Source organism: Dasypus novemcinctus, chromosome 8 (genome assembly GCF_030445035.2).
Source record: "Dasypus novemcinctus isolate mDasNov1 chromosome 8, mDasNov1.1.hap2, whole genome shotgun sequence".
Classification (NCBI taxonomy): Eukaryota; Metazoa; Chordata; class Mammalia; order Cingulata; family Dasypodidae; genus Dasypus; species Dasypus novemcinctus.
Genome location: NC_080680.1, coordinates 123,700,723 through 123,715,778, shown reverse-complemented (window position 1 = coordinate 123,715,778; position 15,056 = coordinate 123,700,723). Strand labels below are relative to the sequence as shown.

General features: G+C 64.9%; 1 protein-coding gene across 2 annotated transcripts in view; it reads right to left on the bottom strand.

The window, feature by feature from the left end:
• Positions 1–3,632: 3,632 nt before the first annotated feature.
• The window catches only part of TBC1D2 (TBC1 domain family member 2), a 45,218-nt gene continuing 33,794 nt past the window's right edge, over positions 3,633–15,056 (bottom strand). For both annotated transcript variants that reach the window (XM_004455796.5, XM_004455799.5), the window contains 7 exons: positions 13,714–13,824; positions 12,030–12,217; positions 10,819–11,295; positions 6,686–6,806; positions 4,980–5,165; positions 4,461–4,582; positions 3,633–4,033 (listed from right to left, as the gene is read on the bottom strand). In XM_004455796.5, the coding sequence (XP_004455853.2) occupies positions 3,832–4,033; positions 4,461–4,582; positions 4,980–5,165; positions 6,686–6,806; positions 10,819–11,295; positions 12,030–12,217; positions 13,714–13,824 (1,407 nt within the window). In that variant the 3' untranslated portion in view covers positions 3,633–3,831. The remainder of the gene's footprint in view (positions 4,034–4,460; positions 4,583–4,979; positions 5,166–6,685; positions 6,807–10,818; positions 11,296–12,029; positions 12,218–13,713; positions 13,825–15,056) is intronic.

Below are 15,056 nucleotides of genomic sequence, written 5' to 3'. Positions count from 1 at the left end.
ACCAACAGCGAGCCTTTCTTGAGCGCGCGCGTACTGTGTCGGGCACGATTCTAGGCACCTTGCCTGCAGCCCCTCAGTCTACCGTACTCGGGCGGTGAGGCTGGTCCCTTCACGCCCCCATGTTCCAGAAGGAAACTGAGGCACAGAGCGCACACAGCTGGTAACTCAGCCTGGCAAGCCCGCGGGTGCTGCAGCACCGCCTCTCCTGGGACGCCACCTTTGGTTTGAGTGGCGCAGCTCAAGGGCTAGGACCGCCCCTGGCACGTGGGGGCCTTATCGAGAATGCACCACTTGCACGAACTAGTTCATTTAGTCCTGCTAAGCCTTTTCTCTAGCCTCGATCTCTACCCCATTTTACAGGTAAGGAAATTGAGGCCTGGGGTGGGCAAGTCCCGGGGGCCCTTGGTTATCTCCTGAGGAGCAGCAGCCACGCCTCTTGGAGCCCACAGCCCGCGGGCAGCTGCAGCTCGGGCTTGGGGCCCCAGCAGGACGGGGGACTTGATGTTTCAGGGAGTCCTACGGGTTCCGGCACTCTGATTCTCAGTTACACCTGGGAGGGGCCCGCGAACCTTTCCAGCCCAGGCGTCTTGGTGTGCAGCTCCCGGGGGCTGTGGGTGTGTGGGGGGGTTGTGCCCCAGCCGCCCCCGTCTGCTCTCTGCATCTCACACCTGTCCCCTCTGCCAGGGATCCCCTTCCCCTGCAATCCCCTCCCCCTTTCTAGAAGGCCTGGCCCTTCCAGGCTCTGCACCAAGGCCCTTCCCCCAGGGAGCCCTCCCCGTGCCGAAGCCCCTATCTGCTCTTCCCACCTGTGCGTGGGGGTCCGTGGCTCGGCCTGAATTTGGGGAAAGGATGGTTTTATGGCCGGGGGGGGGGAGCCTCCGGGGGGCTGTGGCCATACGGACCGAGGGGCACAGGGGAGGGCCACTGGGTGCCTCTGCAGCAGACACGCTGCACCCTTCCTGGCATCCGCCTGATGTGGCGGGTGCGGGGAGGTCAACAGCCACCCTAAGCTGACACGGCTCCCCCGAGACTCCCTTTGAGAGCACCCTCTCCTGCCCTTCCCTCCCACCTTCTCTACCCACCCCCAGCCCCCAGCCCTGTTCCAGAGGAGGAAGGCTCCCCCCCACCCCTGCATTGCACACAGCGGGGGCGGGGGGGAGGGGGACTGGAGAGGGGAGGGCCTGCCCTGGGCCCACCAAGGAAGCGCGCACACCTGGCCTTGAGACTGTGTCCGCCCACGGGCGGGGGGTTCACCCACCTGCCCCCCGCGGAGCTCTGGGGCCACGTGGCGCCTGTGCCTGGGGGCTCCAGACTGAGAATGGGGGGTCAGGCAGGGCCTGGGGGGAGAGCAGCAGCCTCCCCACCACTCACTTGGGCTCTGCGTGCAAACATCTACAGAGCCGCACCCGCTCCCCCGGGCTGCGCGCCCCCGCTGCCTCCCGGGCTCCCGGGCTGGCCTCGCCCTCCGCTGACCAGTCCCCTGCGCTGGCCCTTCTCCACCGCCTCCCCCCAGGGATGGGCCTCAAGGCCCCACTCGTCCTGGCGCCTCCTTAGGGCATCCCCGGAGGGGCTGAAGTGCTTATGAGAGGATGGGGACCCCCTTGAAGCCACTGGGAGATTGGGGGTGCTTTCGGCCCATGGTTGGGGTTCGTCTCCCTGAACACAAGACTCCTGTGGAAGTGAGCGGGCGCCTCCCACTCCGGGTGGGGGGCAGTCTCCAAATGCCCTCCAGGCCCCCCTGGCCTCCCTTCCCTCCTCTCCCGCCCCGGGGTTCCCTCTGCCCTGGAGCCTTGCATCTGGGGAGGGCCACTTGGAGCCTGAGGCCCCATCCCCCAAAGAAGGGAGGGGGCTGCGAGGGATCAGATCCCCCAGCCCTGGAAGGCGGCAGCCCCTGGGGAAGGGGGCGACAGCTGTGGTGCGGCCAGCAACCCGACACCAGCGGGTGGGCCCCGACGCCCTCCAGGAAAAGCAGGCGGAGGCTGGGCTCCCAGCAGGGCCTCATCCTGGGGCATGAGCCGAGCCCACCCCGCCGCAGCCTCGCTCCCCCTGCACACCCTGGCGGTGGGGCCGCCACTGGGGCACATCTTTTTTCCTCCGCTTTTTCCAGCCTGGTGCGTCCCAAGGCCCGCTCCCTGGGCCCTTGGGGAGCACTCCAGGCTCCAGTGCTGCCGAGGTGAGCAAGGCTGTGCGGCCTTGAGCAGGCCGGCGAACCTCTCTGTGCCATGGTCTCCTTTGTCGGCCAGCCTGCAGCGAGCAGGTGCTGCAGGATGCGCAGTCCTCAGGGCTCCTGGGAGACCCCCTCCTCCCCTCCTCCCGTCCTCCCGGGCTATCAGAACCTCGGGCCACCGCAGGCTCTGAGCATGGGTCCAGCAACAGCATTCTCTCTTGGGAAGCCACCTTTGGTTTGAGGTGGCGTAGCATTTCAAGCAGCTACTGAGGTGACTCCAGGATGAGTCAGGGTGCAGCCGGCTGGGACCTAGAGGTCACAGGGTGCTGGCCAACTGCAAAGCACACCCGCCCCACACACACACAGAAGGGAGGGGCGTTGCCACCCCCTTTGGGCAGTGCTTCTCCTCTGCTGGGGGGGGGGGGAGGAGGGAGATGGGGGGAAGGGAAAATGGGGGAAGAGAAGGAGAGAAGTGGGCAGGGAAGGGGGCGGGGCAGGTGCTCTGCCCAGGGCGGCTGGTTGTGGAGGGGCTAGGAACTCCCTGGAGCCAGGGCCCTTCCTAGGCCCCAGGGCCCTGCGGAGGCACCCACCGCCAGGGCCACCGCCACGGCCACGGCCACCGCCACACGCTAGGGGCTGAACCCCCGCCCCGCCCCTCGGCCCTCCTGGAAGCCTGGAGGCTGCAGCCCGTGTCACCCGTGCAGGCCTCAGCGTTACGGCACCCCAGCTGCTGGGGTGCAGTCAGGAGCTGCTCCTGGCAGGTACCCCGTGGGGGTCCCCCACCCTAGGCACGCCATGGGAGCACTGGGAGCAGCGAGCGCCCCTCCTCAGGGCTGTGCAGGACAGGCAGCTGGGACACACTGTGTGGGGGGGAGCAGGAAGGAGCCCTAGACCAGCCCCAGGAGCCCCCAGGCCCTCCCTTCCCCCGGGCAGTTTCCCATGAGGACCCCTCCCTGCCCCCCAGTCCTGGCTCTGGGAAGGCCGTGCTAAGGCAGCGCCAGTCCTCAGCAGGTGCAGCCTCTTGAGAAAGCGGGTTGCTGCACAGCCCTGACACCCTGCCTGGGGTGGGGCGGGGTGGGGGGAGCCTCTGTCTGCGGACAAAGGGCCTGGGAGGGCCCAGAAGAATCTTAACCCGACCAGGGACACGACAGGTCTGGGTCCCTGCACACGGGACGCTCTACAGACCTGGCCTGAAGCGGCCGTGGGCGCAGCTGTCTCTGCACCACCCTCCTGACCCCCCAGTTTTCACAGAAGGGAGGGGGCCCCTCTTTGCCCAGGCTGTGGAGCCGGCAGCGGGCGAGCAGACGTGTGGCGCTGCCGTTCAGGAAGGCAGAAACCCTCAAAGCACAAGGCCGGCTGCTAGGGGAGTGGGGGCGGCCGGCCCTGCGGGGTCCCCTAGTGGAAGGATGCCCAGGACTGCCCAGATCAGGGGGTCAGCGGCGGAGAAGCACCCGCGGGCCAGAGCTGCCACCTGCTGCCGGTACTGCGGCTGTTTTCTGTATTTGGCACAGGTGTTCCCAAGGTCGCCCCCTAAAGGCCCGATTGTGGGGGGAGGTGGAGGGCGCCCGGGGACAAGTGAGGCCCCCCGGGGCACGGCCACTGGCCCAGCTGCCTGTCCTCCAGGGGGTCCGGCGGCCGAGGGGGAGAAAGGCGCTGGGGGGCCATCAGGCCTCGCCCTCGTCCTCGCTGGCACCGCCCTCGGGCACCCCCGGGCCGCTGCCCGCGCGGGCCTCCAGGTACTCGGCCTTGAGCCGCTCCAGCTCCCGCAGCTCCGCCTCCAGCCGCTCCCGGTGCGCCACGCGCAGCTGCCGCAGCTGCTTCGTGGAGAACGGGTTCATGTCGTGGAAGGCCATGCTCGCCAGCTTCCTGCGGGCGGGGGCACCGTCAGCGCAGGGCGCGGGCCTGCCCAGACAGCCCACTGGGGTGGGGGTCAGCAAGAAGCAGAGCGTCCAGCCAGGGCCCAAGGACGGAGGCCCGAGGAAGCCCGGGCTGTGAGAGCTCAGCCAGCCAGGGCTGCCGGGAAGGCTTCCTGGAGGAGGTGCCCTTGAGCCAATTTGAAGGGGTAGAACTTGGCCAAGCAAGGAAGAAGGTGCTGGTGGGAGGTGGCAAAGCGCCTTCTAAAAAACCGCCATGGTAAACGCCCCGACGCGGGGTCTTCTCGGAACTCACATCCTCCTCTCCCGCGGGATCACAGGGAGTGGGGGTCAGAGCAGGGGCAGGTGGGCAAGGAGGGAAGCTGCGTGGAGACCCCGCCCGCGCGTTACGGGGGTGCCGGGGCCGGGGCGGCTCTCACCGGCTGTTGCTGATGGTCCTGGTGAAGAAGCGCAGGTACTGGTAGATCTCCAGGCCGTCCTGCAGCCTCAGGATGGCCTCCTCGTTGTACTTGAAGATGGCCAGCGCGTAGCGGAACACCACCTGCGGGGGGCGGGGGCGGGAGCCCCAGGGGCACCTGGTCTGAGGGGGCTCTGCACACCGGGAGGCGAGGGCACCGGGAGGCGACAGCCCCGACAGGCGCGGGGGCGGGACGAGGGCTCCCAGCAAGGTGGGCGCAGGCCCCGCCCCCAGGCTGGGCTCTGCCCCGACAGGTGGGGGCGTCGCGGGCCACCCTGGAGGGCAGGGAGGAGCCTCCCCCCTACTCGAGGGTGCAGCCTTCAGAGGCAGGGCCACCACTTCCCCTCGTGTGTGCACAGCGCTTTACAGTTTTCGCAGCCCTGCTGGGGGAGCAGAAAGTGTGGTCTCCCCCCCGACAGTGGGGACAAGATCAAGGCCACGGGGTGAAGAGGCTGGCCCGCCCCCCGCGGCCGCGCCCCACCTTGCTGCCCTCGTACAGGAAGGCGTCCCAGACCCGCAGCAGGATGTCGCTGATGAGGCTGTCCGCGAAGACGACGAGGAACCAGTTGAAGGTGATGAGGGAGAGGTCCACGTGGTGCTGCCCCAGGTGGGCCATCAGCCGGGGCAGCTTCTCCAAGAGCAGGTCCTGGAGCACGCGCTGGTCCACCTATCGGGGAAGCAGGGGTCACCGCCGCCCAGGGAAGGGGCTCCCCCGCCCACCCCAGCCGGCCGCGGGAGCCGGAGGCCGCAGTGTTCCAGCAGGGCCCGGCGCGGCCCGCTTCCGCCGGTGGAGTCTCGGCCCCTTCGGCCACCCGAGCCCCAGCCAAGCAGCAGCCCAGGCCCGCTGGACCCCCCGGGCAGTGCAGAGACCCTGGCCTCGGGCACCAAGGCGCTGGGGAGCGGGCACGTCCCCTCCACAGGCACCAGCTGCCCCCGCGGCCGCCCTGGGCCATTTTGGGGCTGATGGACAAGCTGTTCTGGACCGAGGTTCCGGGAGCGGGGGGCGGGGGCCATGCTGCACAGCCAGGGACCTTCCTGAAGCGGGCCGCGGCCACGCAGTGGGGCCGTGACCCCCCACGCAGCTCCTGCCGTGTCTCTGTCCTGCCCCTCTTGACCGGGGGCCGGGGGGGGGGGGGGGGACACCTCCCACATTTGCAGCTCCCTGGGCCAGGACGCGGTTCTCTGGTGCTTTCCTGTGACCCCTGACAGTCCCTCTCGGTCTCCTCTGGCTGCCCCATCCTGAGCTGCTGGTTTCTCCACCTCCCTCCCTCCGTGGCCTCGGCCAGGCTGTCACCGGGGCAAACGCCCGGGAGCTCCTGTCCCTTCCTTCCTCCCCAGGACCCCGGCTCAGGGGCCCCATGCCCAGGTCAAAACTGCAGGTGGTCTGCTGACTCTAAGGTGTGGGTGATGGACACCTTGACGCCTGAGATCTACTTTACAATAAGCCGGGGGTGGGGGGATGGAGGAAGCAAGGTGGCCCTGCGCTCACCTGCAACCAGGTGAGGGGCGCAGAGGTCATTATAGTGCTTTCTCCGTTTTTTCTCATGTTTGAAATTATCCATAGTAAAATATAATTCAAAAAACCACGAGAGGGGAGTGGATGGGGTTCAAAGGTTGAGCATCGGCTTCCCACATATGAGGTCCCGGTTCAATCCCCAGCCCCGGTACCTCAAAAAAACCAAAACCAAAACCAAAACAAAACCATTGGGGTGAGAAAGAAGTGTGGTAATAGAAGCATACTGCCAGCGTATTTACCATCACTGAATCTATACGTGAAAGTGGCTCAAATGGGAAACGTTAGGTTTTATATATATATATATATTAAAACAAAATTTTCTTTAAAAAAATTCGTTCAGTGCACCTCAGTTTCAGAGACATTCAAGAGTAAAGGGCAAAACAAAAAAGACCACGGCACGTTTCCCAGGCTGCCTTGCAATTCCTGAGCAGCCAACTGCAAGGGCGGTTTTCACCCCGTCTCCCCAGAGAACCACCTTTCCAATGACACGGTGTCCCCCCGGGAATGAACTGCCCAGGAGGCCAGAGGTCCTCGGGCCAAGGGCTCACCAGAGCCTCCCGGCAGCCCCAGGGAGGGGTGGGGCCGCCGGAGGGGAGAGGCGAGGGCTCCAGACGCACCCGCGGCTCCCAGCTCCAGGAAGGACCGCTGGCCCGAGCCCTCCCGCCGCTCACCTGGGACGCTGCCAGCGTCTTGCTGTAGTACTCGGCTGGCATGATGGTCTCCACGATGGCCACCAGGCACCAGAAGGCGCTCTCCTCCTCGTCCAGGACCAGCAGGGCGATGGCCGCCAGCCTGGAGGGGCGAGGAGGCCAGAGTGACCCGCGGAGGACAGCGCTGCCGGCGGCTTCCCTGGGACCCACTGGCCCAGCCCCCCTCCCTGCCCTGGCACTGAGGGGGTGCAGGGAGGGGGACATGTCTTCGGGGAGCGCTGCTCCTCTGTCAAGTGGGGGGGCCATTTCCCAGCAGGGCTGCCACAGGTGAAGCCTGGTCCTGCCGCTTCCTTGCTGGGTGGCCCGTGGCACGCTGCCTAACCTCTCTGAGCCACGGCCCCTCACGGTAATGTTATCTAAGAGGAGTGCGGCAAGGGCGACCAGAACCAGCACGTGTTAAATGGCCTGCGAGGCGCCTGGCCTGCAGCGGGCGCCCCGTCAGTGAGCTCCTGCCCTCCACACTCCTAGGCGGGCACTCAGCAAGCGTGTGGGCCGGCAGCTGTCAAGCGGGACTGAGCATCCCTGCTCCAAGGGCTGGGGCCTCCCAGGAGCAGACAGGCCGAGGGCTTTCTCAGGGCCCGGGCCTTCCCGGGGCGCAGGCCGCGTGGCTGGCGTCCCCCTCCAGGTCATCCTGAGGCTCCGAGGAGTGCATGTGGAGCAGGGCAGTCAGCCGGGAGCAGTGCCGCCCGCTCTCCTCCATGCTCCTCGCTGCCAGGCCACACCCAGGGCGGCCCGAGGACACACCTCACAGCGTCTTCCACAGACCCCGGGCGTCCGGAGGTGCTGGCAACACGAGGCCCCGTGTTCAAAGCCGCTGGGGGCTGCTGCCCGCCCGCGACCCCTCAGAGGCCTGTGCGGGCGTCCTCCAGGGAAGCCGCAGGCGGGAAGTCTGTGTGCCACCCCCCCCCCCCCCCCCCCCGGCTCCCGGGGCCGCAGGCCTGCGTCTTGACCCCACGGAGGCCAGCAGAGGGAGATGCTGCTTCCGGGCGCCGCGAGGCCTCCCGTGGCACCTGACGAGCACGTGTCGCTGTGCGGGTGTCTGCGCTTCTCTGGGCTCTCTCCGGAGTGAAGCCGTGGCCTCCAGCTTCTTCCGCAGGGGCAGGAGTCCTCCCCCCCTGCCTGCCTGGGCTCCCGCATCTGCAGAGGCCCTCCTGAGCTGGAGCGGAGGCCACGGGGAGCAGGAGCGGGCACGGCCTCCTGGGGACAGGATGTCCTCTTCCAGCGTGAAGAGGGGCTCTCAGAGGCCACCGAGTCAGGAGAGTGGATACGCGGCGCGCCGCTGCAGCGCCCTTTGCCTGTGCCCGGGGCAGGCATGGCTCACTGATCACAGCACTCCTTCCCGCCGAGTCTGGAAGCTGCCTGAATCCTCGCCACACAGGGTTCCGGGCAGCTGCTCCCTACTGGTCATCTCTAGTCTAGACAACATCCTCAGAGCAGATGGGAAATTGAGGCCCCGAAATGCCTTGTGGGAGGCTGCGCAGCCCGGTGGCAGAGGGGACAGAAGTCAGGACCCCCTGAGTCCAGCCTGGTGCTCCCTGTACCCACCCACTCCCTGGAGCCTCAGGATGCACGAGGCTGATCAGTTGCCAGCGTCTGCTCAGACTGCGGCACACGTGGTAAGGTTGGGGATCCGAGGCCCCTGGCCCCACTCGGCTTGGCAAGAAGGCCCTTGGGGAAAGAGCAAACTACTTTTAAAGCACTCAGCTTCTATTTGGGGGATCAGGGAAGCTTTTCCAGTGGGGGTTGCCTTTACGACGTGTGCTCTAAATCCGTGCCGTGGTGGCCGTCATCCTCTAAGTGGGCGGAATTTGTTGCCTTCGGAGCAGGAGCTGTCCTTTCAACAGCCACACATGTAGTTCCCACGGCCACCAGTAGGTGGCAGGATGCGAAACGGCCACGGCGCCGCAGGCTGGTGCGCTTTGCTTTCCTTGCTATGGTAGGCATGCTTGCCTAAATATCCATTATCTGTGCTTGCACATCAAAGTCAGGTGAAATCAGCATTCACAGAAGGACAGAAAGAAACACCCTGCAGAGTTAAACACTTAATGGGGGAAGCGGCTGTGGCTCAAGCAATTGCACTCCCGTTTACCATATGGAGGGCCCGGGATTGATCCCTGGACCTCCTGATAAAAAAAAAAAAGAGAAAGAAAACGGGCATCCCAGACCTGCGCGGCACGGAGAGGTGCAGGCCCCCACACAGCAAAGCAACACACCAAAAAGATGATGAGGCAGCCAGGCAGAAAAAAATAAAAATAACTTAATGGGTGCAGAGTTTCCATTTGGGGTGAAGAGAGTACTGGCAATGGACAGGGCTGGTGCTAGCACAACACTGTGAATGTGCTCAGCGTACACACTTGGAAGTGACTAAAATGGGAAATGCTATGCTGTATGTATGTTAACAGTTTTAAATATAGAAAAAAAGCAATGGCCTTGGGGTGCCCCCTGCCCCTGGGTATTCCCTGCCTCTCCAGGTCTATTGCTCCTATATGCCCCCCTTTTACACGAGCAGAAGCTTCTCCCCTGGGGGGCTCCTCTCAAGACCCCCTCGCGGGGGAGCCCCGGGCACCTCAGCAGAGCGGCTACCCTCACCAGCTCTCCGAGGCCACAGCCTTGGAGAAGAGGCTTCTGGGAGCCCTCAGCAAGGCTCCTGCCGCCCTACGCCGCGTGGGGGGGGGGGAGGCACCGGGCAGGGGCTCCTAGCCTTTGGGCCCTCTGGCCTCGCCTGTGCAGTGGGGGGCATGAGGCCCACCCCCAGGGCTTCCTGGAGGACTAAATGCCAGAGGCCAGGGACGCGGGCCCAGCGCCCAGGTGCTCTCCTAAAGGTTGGGTTAGCTCCCACCCTAACTTTGATGGGAAACACAGCGATGATTATCCGTACAAATCTCTTAGCTGCCAGCTCCCTTCGAAGCTCTTCTTAGAGAGGCTTTTCAAGTTTGTCCCCTCTGGATTTTAAACATGTTCTAACAGAGAAGACGTGTGCAGGCTATTGCTTGGCTGCTGAATGAATGAATGAATGATGAATGAATGAATGCCTGCAGATACCACCCACAGCAAACATTTAGAGTAGTAGGAAGTCTGAATGCACTTTCAAGAGGCTCAGACCGAGAGGTGTTATTGCTGGGTTATCTCTGAATCATATCCGTAAATGCTCAATTTTAGGCTGGGAATAAAGTATCAAAAATATTGGCCCTTGGGAGCCATTCAAATTTGAGGAGGGATTCTTGGGACTTTTACTATGTGTAAAATAAATAAATGCCACACCAGCCTATTCAGAAAAAAGGACAAACTGGGTTTGAATGTGCAGGCATTTAAATTAAGCCGGGTAAACTCGTCTTAGGACACCCGAGCTTCTGCCCCTCTGTGGAGAGCTGGGCAGTGCTATGTTCCCCAGGGCAGCCGAGCAGCCTGGCGACCCCAGGCCACCCAGCGGCTGCACCACGAGGGGAAAACTGCCTCATGCTGGGCCCATCAGAGCCCTTCTTTTGGGAATTCAGGGCTGGGCAGGAGGGCCAGTGCCTTGACCGTGGCGTGGGGAGAGGCCCAGGCCATCTGACAGCCGCATGGGCTCGTTGGGGTCCAACATGAGTGGGAAAGAGGCTGAGAGCAGGAGGCAGACGTGGGGACGACGGCGAGGCCGGAGGCCCTGGGCCCCAGGAGGCGCTGTCCAGGCCCAGGGACGTGCTGCACTGCAGCTCGGGGGGCGCCCCCCACTGCAGAGAGGGGCAGTTCGAGCCCAGGGCCCCCCGGGTCCCGGCGGTTTTCTTTTCCTGGCTTCTGAGCGCTCCCCCAGCGACACTGATGAAGGTCCCTCTCTCGGCTGCTCTGAGTGGGTTCCCCAGGTACACACAGGGGGGTCTTCCTGAGCCCAGGGGCACAGGCACGTGGGGGAGCCCGTGGGAGGAGCCTCGGCACCAGGCGCCTCTGCGTGCTGCGCTCTGGCTCGCTGGGCCGTGGGCCTGCCCTGCCCCCTGCCTGCACCCACCTCCGTGGTGGGAATTGAGCTCTGTGCGCCCCTCCCCAGGAGTCCCGGGAGGCTCCAGCGGAGGTGTGGGTGGGCCCAGGGGGGAAGCCGGCTCTGGCCGCCCGCGGCTCACCTGTTGAGGCCCTGGCAGTAGCCGATGGTGGGATCGTGCCAGGAGAAGGCCAGCAGCACCCGGCGGAGCTTGTCGGGGAAGCCGGAGGTGGGGCAGGTGAAGTGCTTGTTGCTGGGGAAGGTCCGGTTCAGGTCCAGCTCGATCTGGCGGGCAGCGGGGTGCTCGCGGGCCTGGCCCCGGCGCAGCAGCTCCTGGTAGCGGCCCGGGGCCTGCAGGGCCCGCACGTGGCGCCCGACCAGCCAGGCCCAGACGCGCGGCCGGTGCTCGCGGGGCACGCCCGCCCGCAGCAGCTGCTTGAGCTCGGCCGAGGGCGCCAGCTCGCCCAGGGCGGCCCAGCGCTCCCGCAGCGGCCGCTCCACGGCCTCGTGGGCCAGCAGGTGGTGGGAGTGCACCTCCAGCGCCTGGATCTTGGCCAGCAGCTTCAGGTCCTCCACCTCATAGTCGGGCACCCTCAGGAAGCCGTACTCGTCGTACTGGCTGCCGGCAGAAGACGCGCTCAGCCACGAGGGGCAGGGAGCGGGGCGGGCCCTGGGCAGGCGGCACCAACCCTGCGCCCTGCCCCGGCTTGGGCACTTCACTTCAGTCCTCTGAATCCCTGTTTGCACATCTGTAAAATGGGTCCAGGCACTGCCGCCCTGCCTCACGGATGCTCAGTGGGACCTGGTGTGCAGGAGGCGCTCAATAGGTATTCATTCATTCATCCAGTGCAAACATAAAGGATCCGCTCACTACTCCATGTGGCCTCGGGCCCAAGGAGCCCACTTCCCCAGCCAGGGAGCCCAGGGCTGGACGGGGGCCCCAGCACCAATGGTCAGATGGGAGAGGGGGCCCATTCCCGACGGGGGCTCGCTCACTGAATTCTAACGACCCCAAAGCAGGACCCCAGCCCACAGCGGATGGAAGCGGGATACGAGGCTCAGAGAAGTGAGGTGACTTGTCCAAGGTCATACCACGAGAGCTGGGCCTGCGCCAAAGCCGGGGCTCCTGCTGCTGACCCACTGCCCTCTGTGCTGACTTTAGCAGCTGGGTCCACTGTGCTCAGCAGAGCCTTGTCCCCTGTCCTCGCACCCTGGTAAGCCCCCCGGTGCTTTGGGGACAGAGCTATGTCCTGGACACTAACAGGTGGTCAGGCTAGGGGCTGCCTCTCCCGGGCCTGCACCTCCCCTGGGCAGGGTGGCCCTCGGTTGGTGGGACCCCAGCCGCCGGCTCACCTGATGGGGCTCAGCCCCATGTCCTCGGCTGCAGCCTCGCTGGCTTCCCACTGCAGCGCCTCCTGGGTGAGCTGCCTGAGCAGCTCCGAGCACCCGCTGGCCTTGTCGCCCACGGCCTCCTGCAGCCGCCGCAGCCCGGCCAGGTACTTACTCTCCAGCTGGCAGTTCTTGGCTTGCAGGTAGGCGCACTGCGGGAGGGGGGCCGGGGCTGGTCACTTGGTGGGCCCGGGCCACTCTGGTCTCCCTCCCCCACCTTGCACCTTCGGAATGGGGCAAAGAGAAGGGCCCGAAGCCGAGGTTTACAGCAAAGGAGAAGGACCCGGGCAAGAGAGGGCAGGCCGGGGCCACCTGCAGCTGTGCAGCCTGCGGCAAGTCACCCAGCCTCTCTGTGCCCTGGCCTCTTCATCTGTCCAAGAGGATACAGGATCCTGGCAAGGACCAGATGTGCCAACATACCCATGGCATTCTCCCGGGGGGGAGCGCCGCTCTGGGCACCACCCTCATGCCCCTGCGCTGCCCCCACTCCCACGTGCACTTTGGGTCCCCAGCACACCAGCCCCCGCGGCCTAGCGGCCTTCAGGCACGCTCCTCCCTCGCCTGGATGGCCCCTCCCTCATCTGGATTGTTCCTCCCTCTTCTAGAAGGCTCCTCCTTGCCTGGACTGCTCCTCCCTCATCCGGACCGCTCTTCCCTCTTCTAGACAGGTCCTCCCTCATCTGGACTACTCCTCCAGTGCTTGGAAGGCTCCTCCCTTTTCTGGATGGCTCCTCCCTTGTCTGGACCACTCCTCCCTCTTCTCGAAGGCTCCTCCCTCGTCCAGAAGGCTCTTCCCTCTTCTGGAACGCTCCATGCCGCCTGCCCTTGCCCTGGACTTTCCTGCCTCTCTCTACTCAGGCTGCATGGGGCTGGGCAAGTTGGGACGCCTCTCTGATCCCTGTTCTCCTTGTCCCTAGGATGGACTGGGCAAGGCTGCCATGGGCTCTGGGCCGCCTCTCCCGGCTCCCCTGGAAGGCGGGCGGGGGCCTCACGGCCAAGGCTGCAGTTCTGCGGCCCCTGGCCGGGCCACCATCTCCACGCACTCACCAGGCCCCGGCTCCAAGCCAGCCCCGAGCCCGTCCCCTCCTGCTCCCCTGTGCCCCCTCTGCCTCCCTCTATTGCCAGGGCCACTTCCTGGTCCCCGCATGACACTCTTCTCAGGAGTTTCAGCCACAGGGCATGAGAGGCCTCCCTGCCCAGTCCCACAAGTCCCTGCTCCAGGGCCAGCCACAGCCCGGCTCCTAAACCCTAAGTCAGACGTCCCCCCTCGAAACCTGCAGGAACTGCTCAGGGCCCGGGACACAGGCCAAGCTCCTCCCCTCCACCCTCGAGGGCTCCAGCCTGTCTGCCCAGATGATATCGGCTCTCCTTCAGCACCTCCGCCAGGAAGCCTGCCTTGACTGCCCTCCGTCCCTTCAGGCCCCCAAAGTGTCCTGTGTCCAGCTCCCTGCAGGGGCCAGGCTTATTCGTCTTGCTGCCCAGCGACCACTCCTGGGCAGGTGACCATCACCTGGACAGGTGACCATCAGCCGGACCACAGGCTCGGCCCCGGGGAGAGCAGGTGGTGGGCAGGAGCTAGTGGGGCAGGGCTGGCGGCCCTGGGACGCAGGCGGTGGGGACCGGCGGCTGCGGGACGGCCCCCTCTCACCCTGATCAGGAGCACCCGCTCCTTCTCCGCTGCCTTCCTCCAGATCTTGGTGATCTGGTGGATCTCGGAGTTGAGGAAGCGGTTCTGGGTGCGGTACGCTTCCATGTCATCCTGCGCAAGAGGAGAGGAAGGAATTTCACCAGGGTACAGAAATGGAGCCACGCCCGCCAACACCTCCTTTCTTTAGAAATGTCCAAGAAAATGGCAACGGAAAAGGAAGTCTGAAAAGAAAAAAACAAAACCTTCCCCACAACCCCTTCTCTAGTGGGCCCTGGCTTTGCCAGCCGGGCTGGGAGGCCCAAGCCCCTCACTCTGACCCTCCGTTTCCTCACCTGTAAAAAGGACAAACCCCTACGAGCCCCTGGGCAGCGGGGAAACTAGAGGAGGTAAAGTGCGGGAACGCCCGGACAGGCACGGGACTAGCAGGCGCTCCAACAGGGCTTGTTTTTCAAACAAACGTCGTTTACTACACACGTCGATCCTACTGGACGGCCCTGAGCGGAGATTTTTTTCATTTAGCGTCACTCTGGAAATACTTCTCCGTGTTGCTGTGTAAGCTTCTCAGCGATCGTTTTCAATGCGGGTCATGATTCCACTGGGCGAATGTGCCCCGTTTACTTGTACCCTTTCTGCTGGTTCCCCTGCGCCCGGGGTGGGCTCGCTTGTGAGTGCAGGGACTGCTATGGTGGGACGCCTGCCGCAGGCTGCCCCTGGAGGGTGAGACCCCTGTGCTGGGCTGGCAGGAAGCTGGACCCGCACCCGGGACGCTCTGGAGGGACCCGCTTCAGAAACGCCCTGACCTGCTGGGAGGGGCGCTCCCACCGCTCGGGGGGCTGCCTCCCCAGTGCCCAGTGCCGGCGACTGCGCCATGGGCCCCGGGGCTCTCCTGCCTGGGCTCCCACACCTCGGGCGTTTTTTTTTTTTTTAAAGATTTTTTTAAAATTTTATTTTGTTTATTTAATTTACCCCCCTCCCCTGGTTGTCTGTTCTTGGTGTCTATTTGCTGCGTCTTGTTTCTTTGTCCGCTTCTGTTGTCGTCAGCGGCATGGCGTTTTGGTTTAACCTAATTGTCGCCCCAGCGCTGTGGGGTGGGATCTAGCACGATGATTCCATCTTACAGATGAGGAAGCAGACGCAGGGGCAGCGACTTCCCCTCAGACCCGGCCGGTAGGAAGAGCCAGGGCCACGCCTGCGGGCCGGGGAGCACGCGATGAGCTAGAGGCGCCTGGGCTGGGGCTGCCCGGGCGCTGCCTGGAGCCACCTCCCTGTCACCACCCCTGCCTTGCCAGGCCTGCGAGCTGCTGGAGGGCCCGGCCCTCGTCCAAGGTCCCAGGCCGGGGGAG